At 34.5% G+C, this 18,175-nt stretch overlaps 1 protein-coding gene and 1 long non-coding RNA gene across 19 annotated transcripts in view; one reads left to right on the forward strand and one right to left on the reverse strand.

Annotated features, from left to right (window-relative positions):
* The first annotated feature begins 516 nt into the window (after positions 1-516).
* On the forward strand, positions 517-14,400 carry LOC147759897 (uncharacterized). Its single transcript, XR_015331221.1, has 3 exons — positions 517-1,875; positions 2,089-2,188; positions 14,107-14,400. It is a non-coding gene; the product is annotated as an uncharacterized LOC147759897 (long non-coding RNA).
* The window catches only part of LOC106167553 (basement membrane-specific heparan sulfate proteoglycan core protein), a 123,032-nt gene continuing 108,757 nt past the window's right edge, over positions 3,901-18,175 (reverse strand). For 16 of the 18 annotated variants that reach the window (XM_086996177.1, XM_086996182.1, XM_086996181.1 and 13 more), the window contains 10 exons: positions 15,576-15,797; positions 15,065-15,181; positions 13,701-13,760; positions 10,395-10,522; positions 10,020-10,188; positions 9,234-9,374; positions 8,445-8,670; positions 7,672-7,755; positions 7,181-7,284; positions 3,901-6,345 (listed from right to left, as the gene is read on the reverse strand). In XM_086996177.1, coding sequence (XP_086852303.1) covers positions 6,200-6,345; positions 7,181-7,284; positions 7,672-7,755; positions 8,445-8,670; positions 9,234-9,374; positions 10,020-10,188; positions 10,395-10,522; positions 13,701-13,760; positions 15,065-15,181; positions 15,576-15,797 — 1,397 coding nt within the window. In that variant the 3' untranslated portion in view covers positions 3,901-6,199. The remainder of the gene's footprint in view (positions 6,346-7,180; positions 7,285-7,671; positions 7,756-8,444; positions 8,671-9,233; positions 9,375-10,019; positions 10,189-10,394; positions 10,523-13,700; positions 13,761-15,064; positions 15,182-15,575; positions 15,798-18,175) is intronic. The other 2 variants (XM_086996179.1, XM_086996192.1) reach the window with 2 other exon arrangements.

The raw sequence follows: 18,175 nt of genomic DNA on the forward strand, positions 1-18,175 counted from the left end.
AAAGTCGAAACTTAGGAGTCTGCATGACATCTAGCATATTTTTATACGATCCTGTGTCAATCTACGACCCCCCCTCCCCCCCCCCCCCCCCCCCCCCCCCGCCAATTACGCTCTTCCGACCATTTACTTTCAACACTGTGTTTGCCTCGACTTCTCTCAGGCATATGAAGACTTAAAGTCTTTGCACCTAATGAATGGAAATTATTGCTACATGTACATTTACTGCGTAGAATATACTCTCCAGCTACTATTAAAGGAGAACTCAAGACTTATCTATTAAAAATAATTATAATTGTGATTTTATAATGACTTTTTTAAGTGATTGATCAAGTGACATTTTAATTTCTAAATTATTTGTTTTAATTATTTTCCTGATTTGATTTTTTTACTTGCCTTTATTTTATTTCTTTCACGTTTTGTTGTCTACTGAACAAATTTGGATTTTATACTTGAATAAAAAGTTATTATTATTATTATTATTATTATTATTATTATCTACGTGAGTGTCCAGTGTGTGATTAATACTTTTGGTTTTGGAGGTCAAAAGTGGATGAATCATAATTTACATTAAAAAAACATGGATGAAAAAAAGAAAAGAAATTATGTTAGTACTTCATTTAACTTGTATAAATATTAGATTTTATAGGCCTTCTTTGCGTTGTTAACGTCATAATACAGAAGTCTATTGCTATAGAGAAGAAACTGTAATTGCAGAGTATCAAGTGTTAATAGAATATAGTAAACCAAGGAGTTTTAACTAAGAAAAAAGTTTATATCATATAACAAAAGTACAAATAAGGCAATTTACAGAACATTTCTTGTGGTACCAATTGATGAATGATATGAAATGTAGCTTACTTCTGTTACTATGCAAACATAAAACAGATATTGTTTATTAAATGCTAAAAGACAAATTTAGCATGTTTTAAATATGTAAACACCATAGGCCTATGGCCTTTCGGTAGTACTGTAATAAAGGTTTTACCCTTTCAAAATAAACCCTTTTATATGCATCATTTTGCTCTGCAAGTAGAATAATCTTATCACAATGTATGGACATGCGGTAAATTGGGACGGTATAAAAAGAACAAAATGTTAGCCGTTAAATGTCCAAATCTGATGTCACATCCATATATTTGCGCATTTGCCCAATAGCCCATTATGATGTTGTGCGTAAAATCCCATCCTGTTTTCTCTAGCACAATATCATTATTCTTTTAGGACGGTGGGGTATTTATTCGACTTATGAAACCTGAATACTTATCCCTATACATTGGCGGATTTAGAGGGGGTTCGGGAGGTCCTGATCACCCCCCCCCCCCTTCGATTTCTGATCTACTCTTGTAATTAGAATGTTGACTATCTGAATCATAGTTCTGAACCGTACCAAATGGCACCGTTCGCTCTCTAAAATACCAAAATTTTTCAGTGCCCTTCAGCGGACCCGAACCGCACGCCAGGTGTGTGTGCGTGTGTGTTGGGGGGGGGGGGGGGATGTCGGCATTGCATCCTCGCCCCCCCTTCAAATAATCCTGGATCCGCCCCTGCAATAACTAGATGTCAAGCATGATAGCTTAGAGATCGTAGATGCTTTAACAATCCTTATTTTATCAGACCCAAATCACTTCCTCGAGAAGGGGATCAGTTGTTGTTCCTTATCACATAAGAAGACTCAATTTTGAATCGAGGCTACCGTAAGGAAAGAGGGTGTCCTAATTCTGGTGAGCATATTTGTGAGAAGTTTTCAGCAAGGACCAAGGTCACCAAAAAAAGGAGAAGCAGCAGCGAGGTGTAGGAAGTAAACTTCGTGCCACATTGCTACAATTTCCACGCGTATGCCCAAATTTTGGAGCCTGACAAGGGCAGAAATCTGTTGTAAGTAATGTGTTGTTGGTGTAAGGCAACATTGCTTTTTGCTACGTTGGTGATACTTGCTTAATTGCAAAATACTACATTTCACAATTTAAGCATAATGACCATGGGCCATTTTTCTGACTTGAACAATTCGTGATGTCTTAGACCCAAGATAAACTTGAAGGTTTGATAGTTTATTCTACAGGTATCTTATGTTATGAGTTTTTTTTTCAGGGAAAAGTAGGCCTAGTAGCTAAAGAAGTAATTACGGTGTTTATTCCAGCCTTCATGGCCTGATCTCGTCTTCCGTCCTGTTCCCCAAGACGACTAGCAGGTAACTACATACAGATAGATAGATTATTATTTTTTTACCAGTTACGAGCAGAAAACAATAGTTAAGTAGAAACCTCAACAAAGAAGCACATTACACGTACAATTAATCACTTGGCCTTTCCGTCTCCGACAACATCAAACATTTATGAACATAATTGGCCACAGGTGTCACCCGTTTGCTGTAAAAAGCCGTAATGTCTGCATTCCCTTATAGGCCTGCTGCAAACTCTCGGGCAAATTCGCTGCAAGTTTGCTGCTCATTTGCTGCGAATTTGCAACAAATTTGTTGCAAATTTGCAAGAACTTGAATACTTTCTTGCAAACTTACTGCTAACTTAATATGTTCTTGCAAATTTGCTGCTAATTTGCTGCAAACTTGCCACAACATAAAGACTTTTCTTGCAATCTTGATGCAAACTTATGTTACTATTGTAAAATGGTTGCAAATTAGAAGCAATACCATTTTTGCTTGCAAACAAGTTTGCTGCAATTTTACTGCAATACAGCTAGCTGCAAACTTTTCATTTTGCTGAGGGTTGTCAAAACTGTTGTAGTCATGTCTTAACTGTTTTCTTTTTGGGCAACAACAGATCACATGCTCTTATATCTGAATGCAATTTTCATTAATTCCAAATGTACAAAGTCTTGTATTTCTTGGACCTCGTGACCATCTCCCTGTTTCAATAGCAAAACTATGGGCACTCAGCCGTAACTTACAACATCTCATCTTGTCCACTGAGATTGTATTATGAGTACATATCACTTACAGCCATACACAGCTCTTTGCTAGCACCATTTAATGGACGACTTCAGCGATTTGTTTTCCAAAGTATTTAAATACCCTGTTTATTTTGATAAACCGACAGCAAACAAATGTTTCTCTACAGACCTAGCCCCTACCAGATAAGGAAAATGTTTTCTTGGCATTGTGTGACTTTAATTTTTATCGTCAATTAACAGAAATTAAGGCGACATTATAAACTTAATATCAAAATTTCAAAAGTGTTTGCTAAAATGGTTATACAAAAGGAGTTACATGCAACAAGTACAGTAATCAAATCTTCGTTAAAAACTAAGGGGCTGATCAAAATGTCACAAAAAACTCCCTTCTCCTTTTTAAATTTCAAAGATAATCATTTAACAAATATTTTTAAACTTATTTTAGTGGCAATCCCCTTGGAGATAAGATTGACCCAAAGTTTGTCCGATAGGCTCTGTGAATGGTCTATATTGTAAGAACTGTGGATCGATCTATCTCCAAGGGGATTCTCACTTAAAAAGTTTGTAAAAAATTTGTTGAATGATTTTCTTTAAAAATTAAAAATGCACCTAAAGATGTCAGTCACGCCTACTGAAACTGCCAGGGGGTAATCAATTGTCGTTTAGCAGCTTTAGTAGGCGTGCCAGACATCATTTAAATCTCAATGGAAAACAAGAAGAATATGTGACGACGAAAAGTAGATATAAGCACTCAGCATGACCCCAATACTTGTAAATGGCCCATCCTCCTTAAGATATGACAGAAGGAGAAGAAATGATAAAACCTAATCCATGACCAAAATAGTTGCACCACCTCAAACAAAACAGGTGCAAAAAAACTATACCTATATCGCAAATTTTGTCACAAAACATATCTGAACACCAGTTCAATGTCAAAACCACAGCATTAAACTCAGAGAAAGAGAGAGAGAGAGAAAAAGAGAACAAACAAACTTTTGATGTAAAGTTTATTAACAATGATGACTTGATGCTGAACAACAGCAAGACCCCAGATTAATTTTTTAATTGACCAGCAGAAAACTGCAAATCTAATTTCAAATCTGGTTGTTTGTCAGAGTGACCAAGCACCAACTTCTAGTAATCTTTTTTGAATCTATCAAACATGACAACATCATTCACTCTCTTATTTTTCATTGCCCTAAAAATAATGAAAGTCAAAATCAATAATTTGGATTGTCAGATGTAGTCCTAAAATCTTTCAACTTAAAACTTGAACTCTTATATATTAACATTGGACTTTTAACATTACATCCATCATCTTGAACAACAGTGGAAAGTTAGATATTCCACTTTTTTCATATTCCAAAATATAATTGCATCACACCTGATGAACATTTTCAATAAAGGTTCGTTCATTTTTTTCTCTTTTAAACCAAATTTCTGAGCCTCTCTCCCTTTTCCTTATATTACTACAAATGGCAGTGATATGGCTATTATCAAAATCATCTATACGGCAAGGTTGTGACCTTGCTCCAAGGTGACGGTCAAAAGTTTGACCTTTGCTTCCCTAAACATGGGCAATATAAAACTATACAAATCTGCAGCTACTTCAGTAATAATGACTTAACTACTAGCAAATATATTCCCAGTCTCTAACATTAGTGTATTTGATAAATATTTACACTAAATCTGCAATATCTTTATTATCAAATAACTAAATGTGAAAGATAAAGCACTGTAAAAGAAAACTAGTTCTTACTTAGGCACCTTTGTGTAAATAATACAGTGTACAACAAGTATGCATATTTGATTTTATAATGGTTAATATACATGTATACCGCTATGTAAATACAACAATTTTAACATTCACATGATACCGAGTAGAACGATCTAAAGTATGCATTTTTTTAATTACTGCATATCATAAGGTACAAAATATCGGGATTGTATCACAAAGTTAAAACTTCATATGTACTGTTAATGTGATTTGTAAGTTCATAATAATCCTAACTTAAAATACATTGAGTGTAATATTACATTGCTATAGGTGGGACAAAGTACATTTTTACTGTGACATACACAGTTAACAGTGACAGTGTATGCTACATTGTATCATTCACTGCTTCAGCAAAAGCTGTTTTGAGTTTTATACATTGTCACATTGTATATCACAATATTAATGGATCAAACCAATTAGCAAAGTATGATACAATGTACCACATACAGATACACAAAGTATAAATCTCCCCAGTATGTGATAGTCAATGATTATGTTAGCTTTTAGACATGTCAAGAACACATGCTTGAACAGGAAAAACAGCCACATGCAATGACAGTCCAAATGGACCAAGCTGTTTATTTTAGATCATACATGATACCCAATGGTGTATAAGAAAAAAATTGAAAGTTGAAAAATCCATTATGTTTGTGAACCAAGATAATGACAGCTGATAATAATACTGCATTAAAGGTCACATCATACATCTCTGGTTCTTATGTTGGGAGTGGTTTAAGTGTGCATGTGTATGTGGGTTAATTGCAGTGAAAATGCTGACAGTGCCATCAATAAGAACATTTGTATCAAAAATCTCTCTGCAAAATGGCTGCCTTTCCCATCCAAGTCATAACCAGTGATGATATAAGATTTGCCTGGGAAATTCTGAACCCTTAATGAGCTTGCAGGCACTGTTCTTCAATTCTGAGCACCAGTTGGATTTAACTCCATGCCAGGTCACAATGGTTTACAAAGTTCTAAAATTCAAAGGAGGGAGCTACTCTTTGGAAAATAAATTTAATCCCTGGGCAACCTTATACATATGGTTTTAACCTACCCACTGACCAAAGTGCTATTCAGAAGTATTTTTTTCCATTTGATTTAACTTATACTGGCAAAAAACATACAGAGGATATGTGACCATAGGCCAAGTGTCAAGAGTTATCACTTTTTTTTTTACTTGATTTAAGAAAAGCACACCTTTCCCTGCTGTCATTTACTGGTTGCTTATCTGACTTTTCTTTATTTGAAATATAACATCAAGCACATTAAGTCAAGAAAAAGTATGACCATTCCAATTTAAAGCTGTGGTCCAATTAAGTATAAGATGCAGTTCCATTTCTGTATGCAAGTTTTCCAATCACTTTCTTCCTTAATAGTTTAAGTACAAAGATACAGCCCATGCCAGTACAAATGCTTTTCAGTTATTACTTCCATAAAAATGAAAAAAGTATAAGAATAAAAATAATCCCTGTTGCTTATATAGGTAATGTGTATATATATATATATAAAGATTATTTAGATACATGGACTGACACTTGTTCCACCTATTGCCTCCTGAAAGTCTATTGGGTCTTCCTGGTTGAATTTTAAGTCTCGTAGACAGCCGTTGAGTCCCTGGAAGTATTTCCCTCCTGTCATGTAACTGAAGTCTGGAACACCACCTGGGAGAAAGAAAAACATCATGTTATCTAAAACAACCTCTTTAGGTAAGTTGCACTTTAGTACAATATATACATGAGTGAAAGTTGTAAAAACTGAAAATCCTAAAAAAAATGTAGCTTGTAATTTTTCACTGCATTAAAAAGGGAAGAAGATGAAGACTGTTAATCCTGAAATCGGGCTTAATACTGAAAACTTTCATTCTTATATATAAAAATTAAGTCACTAATCACTTGGGCCCTTTTGCAAATTAAGTTATTAGCCATAAATTGGTAGCTAAGAATCCAATACATGTTCAACAAAGACTTCAAATGCCCATTTGCCTTGGTTCTTTTGGATTCAAAACGAAAACCTTCAACCAAACTGACATTGAAGCAAAACAGCATTTTACTCATAGTGGCAAAAAATAGCCCAATTTCATAAGTCAGTATCATTTGTTTGGGATGAAACAAGATTAAGTGTGATCAGAAACTAGACTCCACACAAAGTTACTTATAAAACATGTCACAGATCCAAATTTTATGTCTTGGTTTGCAATAATTCACACTTTGTCCTGTTTTTCATACAGGCTTGAATGGAGTCTTGCATAAACTACAGATAATGTTTGCCTCTGACCTGGTCTGGTATTTTTTCCAGAAGTTTTTTTTTTTTTACAAATCAGACAGGGAGTGACCCTATAAGGGTTGCTATAAACTGAAACTTTTTATCATTTTAAGTTACAAATTTTGTTCAGTATCTAAATTTTACACTAAAATGATATAGAAGTGATCATAAAATCACAGATGTAGATATTATGACAATTTCTATTGTATATTCCAAAAGTAACTTGATACCTACCAACATAAATATCTCCTTCTGCATTCAACATTTTCAACTGTCCGAGTGATTCTCCCTTCACAATGGAGAAGTCATCTACTAATATTTCTCCACTTCTGCCTTGTCTAAAACAGATAATAGGTTTACCTTAATAGCTATATATATTAATATGCTCCTGGATATACAATAAAATATTTTAAAAAAATATTAGAAGAACCAGATTAAGTTGAAATTGATACCCAATTCACATATTTATCTCCAGAATAACTGTCTATCCTGAAATGATCATAATTTATGAGGAATTTGATTCAAATTTCTTGTTCACTTACCAGTGGCAATCCCACTCTTAAGAAAACTTAACCCCCTTTATGGGCTAGAGATGATAAATACTTATGTACTTCAAAATATTAATGGGATTATAAGGAAAGAATATATGTTGCTAATAGCAAACATTAGAAAGGTGCCACCAAAGATTTCCTAAAAAAGCAAAGACATTGTGTATGAACACTTGCCTTTTTATTGTGATGGTATGCATTCTTCCATCATTTATTCTGTCTGAAGTTACTATGCTAGCTGGACCACTGCCTAGTTCATAGCTGAAACACAGAGCATTTCACTAGTGGGCTGGAATTGGTCTTAAAGTGCAATTTAAGTTCACAAGTGATCTTACACGATCTTAAAAATTACAGCAGTAGTCTTAAAATGGACTGAATCTGCTTTTAAGATCAAAAATGATCTAACATCTACTTAAGTGGTCAAGCAGTTTCCTCCCCTCACAATGGGGGATACCTCCCCTCACAAAAGAGGACACCTCTGCTCACAATAGGAGAATGTGAAAGGGGAGACAATTTAATTGGCTGTTAGACCAGAAATAGTCTTACTCATGGTTTAAGATCAAGTAAGACTATTTGTGAACTTAAATTGCACTTTAAGACCAATTCAAGCCTACTAGTGTTTGGTATATAAATATATCATATCTTCACTCGACCAGTGGCATTATACAAAGATGGCAAACTCCATTACGTAGGTTTCCGTTATGTTAGAATCATAAGTGTGAGGGACTTTAAATATCAGACACCTTGGTGACTGATTAAGTTTCATCTTTTCCACAGCATTCTTTTGGCTGTTAGATCACACACACAACACGAATGCAAACACGCACTCCCACACATAGGCACGCATCATTCACATACATTGTCTTACAAGCTCTTTGACTCTATATCAAACAGACACCACTTTCTTCCAACACACATATATAGACAGTGGTCATGGTACAAAAACACACCTGAGTTCTATATGTCCATCTCTAAGTCCCACAGCCAGATAATCCCTACCCTGCCCCAGGGTGGTCGGCTCCTGTCCATGCCACAGAATCAGGCCATCGTAATCATTGGTCATCACTTTGAACTGGACCATCTCTTCCAGTGTTGCAGAATGGGGCAGATGCTCTTTGGAGAATATCACATACTGACTGCCACTGAAACGGACGGAGGAGCCGCCAACTTTCTCCTCTGAAAGAGAAAATTGCTTCAGTTTTGTTGTCACCCACATAATCAAGACTGGTGAATGTAGCCTTTAATTCAGCAGGCCTGTAGCCAGGGGGGTTCGAAAGAACTGCCCCTTTTGCAGGGAAAAGGTCCACTCTGGGTAAAATTTGATCTAGGTACATGAAGTTTTTATAGGAAAAGGTCCACTTTTTCAAAAAAGAATCCCCCTTTTGAAATTGCTGGCTACAGGCCTGAATTGTTATGTAAAAATGTGAAATTTAGGGACTTGAAATCAGGTAATTAAACTGCAATATTCACAACAGTTTTGGCTAGGGTTTACCTTGTTGTTAAAGGGAAAGTCCCTAAAGTTTCCATGAAAAATGTTTTTATTTGCTATTTCATAGTCACATATGCATCACATGCACAGATGATTCCCAATTCTTGTGCATCTTCCTCTTTAGTTCTCTTCTTTCAAAGGGCAAAAAGTCTCTTAGCAGCCAAAGATCTGAGGAAGAAGTCTATATCTATGTGGTTTCAGAGCACATATATGATACTGTTTTCTTGAGATCTAGGAACAAATTTCTTACCCTGTTCACAATTGGTTCCTTTAAAGCCCAGTTTGCACCTGCATGTGAAGGCAATGCCATTGAGTGGTATACACTCTCCCCCATTCTGGCATGGTGAATCGCCTCTCGTGCAGGCATTCAGTTGAAGCTCACAGTCAGCACCTGAAAAACAAAGACAGAACTGTGGTAGTTCTTCACTGCATTTTAACAAAGCATATTAAATATACACCAAAATGATGACTGGAATTTCTTTAACACATGGATGGTTTATGTCAGAGAGTGCCTTTTACTGAGTGCCTAACATGATAAATCTTGTGTACAGTATACATTGGTAAGATGATGCCAATCTAAGGTCCCACTTGTTCATACACTTGCACACATCAATTTCATTCATGAATGAATTGAATCTGTAGTAAATAAATAGTTTATCTCAGTGGCAGATTATTCAATCCTTTGTTGTCCACCATCTTCTTTTTCTCTTATCCCCCTACTATTCAACAATCCTCCCATCTCTCTCTCTCTCTCTCTACCTGCCTCCTCTCTCTTCTACCATTATCCATTCTCTCTAAGTGCATTCAGAACAGTGGACAGTGCAGATCAAATATGGCCCACCCACTTGAATGCTTGTTGTGAATTCTTATGGGAAATTCTTTTTCAGTGTCTAATTGGGAATTAAGCGACAAGCTTTTCAGTGGATCGCCATGTTTGATCTGTGGATCTGTTATTCGGCTGCTCTGAATGAGCTCTCTCTCTCTTCCTCCTTATCTCACTTTTTCTTCATTATCTATATAGTATCCCAACAAGCACCTGTGGAATCAGCAGGACAAACACATGTATAGTCTCCATTCTGGTTGACACAGGTGCCACCGTTTTTACAGGGGCGGATCTCACACGGATTCTTGGTGCCACAGTCCATGATATTGGCACTGTCCAAGACATTGGTCACAAGGTTCTTGGGACGGTCATTTATTTCAAACTGAAATAAGGAGGACAGTTCATGAACTTTTTCAATGAATAAGGCTAAAACCCATTAGTCATTGTGTAGACTTGCATTTTCAAATCTATTTAACTGACTGTACAAGTGTAACTACCAAGAAAACATCAATTTTGTATGAATTTTGGAATTAGTGGTTGAAATAAAGTTACAATTCTTTACCAAGAAAAGAAAGGGAAATTTTTTACCTCACTTATACAGCCATCAAACCCTCTTTTAACTCCTACACTGGAGGAAATCATGCGATCGGGGTCCACACCTCCAAGATACAGGGGCAGGCGGAGGTTTAGGCCCTCTGTGTTACCCTCAGAGGTACCTGAGGAGCAAACAAAACCACACTTAGTACAATACTAGAAATATGGATGTATATGGAGGAATATGGTTGGTTATCAAAGTTAAGGAGGGTGTCATAACTTGGAAAGATCACTCATTGGTTGTTTAGTCCTCTCATAGTTTAGCTTTGCTGAAATATCAAATAACATAAATGTGAATGATATAAAAAACTATCCAGTTGTTAAGATGAATCAGCCAGGAACTTGAAACCAAAGCTGCAAGTAAAATTTTTCAAAACAATTATCATAATTCTGGATATTTTCTGAAAGTAATCACATAACCAATTTACCAAAGACAACCTATATGCCGTTTTTTTTCCTTGGGAGCAGCACTGCCACCTGAGAGCAATGAAGAAAATGAAGGGAACACTACTGACACCTGGTGTGCAGTGACAAAAAAGTGTAAACTAACATACATAGTCAGCACTACTGTATCTAGCAGGTGCTCTGAAACTGCACTAGTTACATTTAAGAACATCCTTTCCTGTTAACTGTTGTTTTAATGGTGCTTTTAATTAAAAAATATGCTTTATTTACACAGAGCAAGGCAAATATACCTTAGTTTCCGGGTGTAGTGTCGATTCTTATATTTTGGGCAACATGTTTTTGTCAGAAATTTGTTAACTTTTCATCTAAAACTGTGAAAACAGAGCTGTTGGAATCGTTACAAAAACAAAATTATAAAAACCTTTTTGATGGACAGTAAAGCAAGATGTTCACAGTTCTAAGAAAGGGCATTCTGAATAAGACAGTTCATAACATTTAGTGTCTCCAGTTTTAAAATACTTGGTTTACACCCATTACATTTAGACCGAAAGACACTGACAGGAGTCAGAAAAAGTAGGATCATGTCTGTGATTGTATGAAAAAAGGTTGAGGGATTAAAATACTATTACTGGTCCAGGATGGGTTTTGGATGTAATATAACATTAATGCAATGTTCAGTTTTCCGATGGTCAAATAATTTTTAAGATTGCAAAAGTGTAAACCAAATAAAATGTCAAACGTGGAGGCATTTGAATTCAGTGTGTAAAACCTACAAATAAAATGACAATTTTCTATTAACACTTCAACAGAACATATAACAAAGTGACATGTGTAAATCTATTAAGCCATACTTTCATCACAGCATTGTAACAGATCACATTTTGCCAAATCAATTCAAATACTGCTAAAAATTACTTAGTAAATAAAACAGTGAATAATATAACACGTCCATGCTTACAAAATGTGTACCATTACTTTTGCATTAAGAGTGCAATTGACAAATCATTTACTAATGCAAAAAAATCTTTTCTTTTTTCATTATAGAAAATTAACATATTACAGGAAATAAATACTGCAGCCATCAAATAAATGTATTAGTGGGCTCTAAAAGTGCTGCAAACAAGCTTTTTTATCTATGGAGAAGCAGATAACAGATATGCCCAATACAAGTACCTATTTCAAAGCCAAGCTAAGTTAAAATATCATTGTATTCAAAGCAGATTTCGGGGTGAAAGGGAATCTCAAATATTTGCACAAGCAAAGGGCTACTATCCAATGTGTATAAAAAGTCTCACCTCACCTCACTCAATGTTTAACAACTTTTGTTAGCAAATTGGTGTTAAATTGAAGATTAAAAAAGCAATCACATTAAGCTTAACACAAATGCACTGATTAAAGCATTTCAAATCAGCAAAATGCAACTGAAAAGCAAGCTTTTAAGGCAGGAAGTATATAATAGTATTGTTATGCATATGCAAAGTAACTATTTGGCTTCACACACCAACATGCAAATATAACAAGTAATGCAGCTATGCACTTTCTTTTCAAATCACCAAAGGATGCATGCCCATTGTACATTTTGCTTAGATTCATACACATCGAAATGAAAAGGAAGTAATTTATATGGGGTTAAAGCTACCAAAAATGTTGACATTTTTAAAGATTTTCAGTGCTAAGCGAGGTAAATAATAAATGTAGCAAACTCAAATATGACAAATACAAATAAAATATCAGACACATAAACAATAACACTGGCAAACAAAAAGATTGCTAAGCAACAGATTTTCACAGCAACAAAAAACATCTGGAAGCAACTGAAAATGATCAAGATAATGAAATAATGAAAGACAGTGCCAATCTGCAAATTACTTTATGGGAGGCCCTGGTACATGTTCTTTCTAGTGAGGAGAAAGCCAATTACAGCACCCTCATGTAAGAACAAATTGTCTGTTAATAGGCTAAACTAGAATAAGTTTTAAAAATGAGATGTTCCTTTTATTTTCAAAGTAGTTTTTTTGTCATAAAATAAGATAATTTCCAAAAGTTATTTGCAGATACGATCACCTTAAACTTAAAATGAAGAGGAAAGTTTCTGTACTCAGTTGAGGCAGTATGAGAGAGAAGCTAACTGGAAGCTTTATGGCCACAAAATTGGGTCACAGTGAATGAGAGGAACTGGGTGAATTAAAAATTAGGTCATTAAAATTAGATCATTAAATTGAAACAGAATCACCAGAGCAATTAACAATTCACAAAAATGAACTAGGTAAAACTTTGGGTGGTTAGAATTAAGTGGATAATTTCAATAAACTTTAAAGAAACCAAGAACATAAATTACATGTGCCTTGATCACAAAAAAACATTCTAAATAAGAAAAGAAACATTTTTTTTACCAAATGACAGTATACGTACAGTTGAATAAAGGGACACAAAGGTCTACATGTATATATAGTTTTAAGGATAATAGGATGATATACTGTAACTGGACAGGCTAGCAATAGTAATTCCATGGTGTTCACTTCAAAAATTGGAAAATGGAGTAGACAAAAATCATAGATGCTCATTAGTAATTTAAGTCTAAGGGGAAACATCTTTATAAATAATTGTATCAGGGAGATTTAATCGGAAGAAGAATAAAATAACAAATGCCTGAGAAAATTTAAAGGTAATTAACTGTAGCGTCAAACCATACACTATTCAATCCGTCAATGTCAAATCACACTAGCTGGATATATATTTCATACAATTCACAGAAATTCATGCTGGTTTAGTTCTGTTAAGGTCTTCTTAAAGTAGTCCCATTTCCTCTCTCACTGCAATAACCCTATCATTATATTAGCATTGCACACTGCTTTTTGTTTGTTTTTTTAAATATATTTTTCATCATTTTTATACCTCCATCCGTGTTACCAAATATGCCAAATAAGAAACCACCAGATTCCTTTGGTTCCGAGGCTACAAAATAATAGGTCAAGGTCATAGAACAAGGTCAATACAATGTACTGAAATGAACAGCAAAATGTCCTGAAATAAAACAGCACATAAAAAGGATATGCTTCCTTAAAACTGACAAAAAAATTTACTGATGTAAGTACATTTGAATATTAAACAGTAAATGTGAAATTCAAGCTCCACTTTAACATAAATTACTGCCCATAAATATATATTCTGTTGTGATCTATGAAGAAATCTAAAGCGCTCATATATAAAAACAGCTGCAGCACTTTTAAAGAGCCTATCTATAATACCATTCAACAATATTTTCTTATCCGTAACATCTTTTTCTCCTCCCTTTTTTCAGATCTTTGCATCCAACAGAAGAGTGAAAAAATACATAGCAGCATACATCTTTAACACTGTGTAAGTCAACTAGTGCAGATCAATAAGGCAAAAAGTTTCACGGAGGGAAAAAGATGCTCCAGAGGAAAAAATGTGTGATATGGCCCTGTACTGAATAAGATGCAATGCGCACAACTATGCGTATAGTGGTGCAATATATGTATGGTCCATTATAATAAACTTTTATTCCTATTCTACTTCACATTCTGCAGCTAGGCAATTTTCAAAAAATATATTTCAGACTTTTAACTAACAATTCTTTTGTTTAACATGTACAAAGTTTGAGATTCATAATATTATACTTAGTTTGAGAAAGGGGTTGCACTGGGAAAGGGGTTTTTAGGCTTTGCCATTCTTGCAAAATACACACAAAGCGTATGGACATTTTCCTTGAGGCAGATCCATTTATTTCTTAATGTAAATCTTTTCAAAGAATTAACTCACTTCATACTGAGTTGCCAATGACTGGTTTCATTTTGCCAAATTTCACAATAAACCCATCCTTAGTTTTAGACAAAAAAGTGAATAGTGGATCTGTCTTATAATTTAAGCAACTCAAAGAGACATTAATATTGACAGCACTTGGCATTCTAGCCATCTGCAAAACTCTAGCATTCACATGTGCAAAAGGCCTTCAAACACAGTGCACAGGAATACAAAAACTACATAAATCATTAGAATTTGATTACTATAAGTTAAACCAATGGTTGAAACATCTACCACAGTTAAGGTAACATAAACAATAACTTAAAAATATACTAAGATTCAAAATTAGTCAACAACTTTTGATATATTAACATATTTTCAACATATTACTAAAATCATTAGATATTTCCAAATGTATATATTGAAGGCTTGTCTTGGGTAAAAGTCCCTCTACAGTAGAGATTGATACAAGCAAATCCAGATGGTCACCTTACCTTTGACTGCTACACCATTATTCACAATAAGTGAGCCATCTTTTAGATTTCTCTCTGCTATAATTGTAGTCCATTGGTCTGCCTGAAGCTCATCCTCACTAGTTATCACTGCTGCTCCTGATAGCATGAAAGTTTATAAAATAAAACAGTATTGTATATAATTAATGCCTCTCTGTTACCACATTGAAAGGTAAGTGCAAAACAGAGGCGACCACAAGAGTATTGATGGAAATACTTCGAAGAACATACATTAAAATGGCCAGTAAGATGTTTGAAAACTATGGTTTATCACTTTTCAGGAGCATTCTAGCCTACAATTTTAAATGCAATTCTTTTATAAGATTATCTAAATCAAAACAATAGTTTAAAAAATTAAATAAACTGAAATCCATTTGGTTCTAAATGAAGATTAACTCATCATTAAAAAACCCAAGACATCTAAATTATCTATGGTAGTCCTGAATTAATTTCAAACTTAAGACCCAAGCCCTACTTTTCCAAGACTACATACCTGACCCAGAATCAAAACTGAACTGCATCTTCCTATCCTTGATTGCCAGGGCTATGTAGTCACCAACTCCATCCTCTCTCTGTCCATTGTACAGGAGAATGCCATCCTCCAAGCTGCGTGGCTTAAAGGTCATCTTCATTTTTGTCTGTCGTATGGCATCAGGTAGGGTTTCATAGGCAACGTATGAAGACTGATTGAAGGCTGGCTGCTTGATTTGAATGGCTGTGGCAAACAACGAGAAATATCCATCATGGATTGAAATATGGACACACCAAGAAGTTGTTGTAGCAATTTAATTGTTGCAGATTATCATTATAACCATGTTATTTCAGTTAATTTGCAATTGCCTAAAGCTTTAACAGCACAAGGAGTTTTACTTTAGTACTAAGAATTACATCAGGGAGCTAACTATAATGTTATGAAATTAAAACCATCTGATCATTTCTACTCCTAAATATTAATGATAAACTACCAATGATTAAGAAATAGATGCTGATAAATGACTTGAGATGTCTTTTCAGATAGCATGTGATTGCTGGATCAACTGTGCATTTCTGCTGCAAAGTTCCTATAATTTTGCCTCATTCACATACCAATGACGTGACACTCTTGAGGCCACATGTGCATTGGTCAACTATTATTTTGATATCATTACTGGTCTATTCATAGTCTGAATCATCAAAAATCTATGGTCCACCATCTACCCTTGCTGTTGGGTAAACTACATCACAGTAGAGCCCAATGCAAGAGCATTAACCACGTAATCTGGGTTCAAACCAGTAACAACATACAGGTTTCCATTTGGAATCTAAAACGCTTCTCTATATGACCACAACATGACATAATACCAACTGGGATTTATAGGGCCAAGACGCTTTAAATGACTATGAATATGACTATGTTTTTTTTCTACAAAATGTCTTTTCTATACATGACTCAAAAACTGGTTGCAAGTTTTCATAATCATTGGCAGTAAACGTACTACAAATTATCAATTATTATTCAACTCAATTAAATTTCTGATTAAATTCTATATAAATACTAACTTATATCTAAAGCCCAAATTTTACATATTAAATAACACTTTTGGAAACAACTGGTAAACATATCTTTTAAGACTTCTTTTTATGTTAAAAAAAGTTAAGCAGGCTGTATGAGAGGCCATATTTAAATAGTTTCTACTAAAAACTGCAATTTGAATGAAATATAGATATAAAGAATATTTATTTTCAAATTTTTATAAGTTAATAATTTTACTATTCAACCAAAAATGAATGAAAACATTCCTGTGAGCAACTACAAGTGGCCCCACATACTCATGGCAAACTGTTAAGAGGTATAAAGACAGTTAGTTGCTTGGTAATATAGTGGTCATGCTATTGCAAATAAAACTGGTCAGTAAAAACAGCTGGAAGTAGTTCAAACATAGCTCACCATTGCTGGAAATGTCTCTTAGAAAGTGTTATACAGTTGCCTTGACCACACATATTATCATATATCCAACAACTAGTGACAACATCACATATCTTTAATGTTGTCATCACACACACTAGAATTGTGACATCATACTTATTGCGTTGACAAAATGAAGTGCAGTATGCTTGTTTAATTCACAATCAAGGATTGAATACTCCCAGAAAGTGCACTTCAATGAACTGTCACAAAAAAAAAAAATAATAATAATAATAAAAAATAAAAATAAATAAATAAATAAAAAATACAGATGGAAGGTTAATTTTTTCCACAAAAGCTTTAAAGGTTGTGTGAAGGTTGTATACATATATATTTCTTATTCCTGCAAAGTGATATTATGGGGCCTTGCTTTTAATACCAGCCTGTGATATATTGTGGTCTTTGTTCATATCTTAGTGATTTGCAGTGATTCAGTTACACAAAGTGAGCAGTTAGAGCAAGTTATTCATGCAAAGATTTGATGGTGTCAATAAAATGGTACACGGTGCATAAAAACAACCAAAAAATGAAGGTGATGATTAATAAACAGAAGGGCCTGGGAACCAATACAAACATTCCATTCTTTTATTATTGGCGTTTTCTCCAAAAAATTACTAGTCAAAATATTTGATTATAAATGTTCACTTACAAAACAACTTACAAAACAGATTTGCATATTCTGATGTCAAGTATTTTTACCATGATCTCAAGGTCTCTCTTCAAAGAGAAAAAGAGAAGCCATCATAAGCCAGCTAAATTGTAAAAATAGGAAAAACCTACTTAGTCATGAGGAAAAATCTGATATTGGCATTAAAGGCCAGTTTCCAATGTATAGAAGCTGAACTAACTATGACCCGTGATAGTGGGTTGCCTGATTATTTTTATGTCACCACTGGAAATTACCTGCCATCTAATATGTCACAAATTACCTTAATAACCTGTGGCCCTGGTAATCAAAAGATTAGATTGCTCCAAACGATGAGCTAATCATAACAGATAACCTGTTGAGATGGGTTGTGCTAAGAAAGAACAACCTTCCTACAATGGAAACTGGCTGGCTTTATGGTGTCAATTCAGTTGACCTACACACAGATCTTGAAACTTTTTTTTCACAGTGAAAACACTATTAGAGGATTAAAAGGCTTATG

This window comes from Lingula anatina, chromosome 9 (genome assembly GCF_051362555.1).
Source record: "Lingula anatina isolate TDL-2025a chromosome 9, LinAna3.0, whole genome shotgun sequence".
Lineage (NCBI taxonomy): Eukaryota > Metazoa > Brachiopoda > Lingulata > Lingulida > Lingulidae > Lingula > Lingula anatina.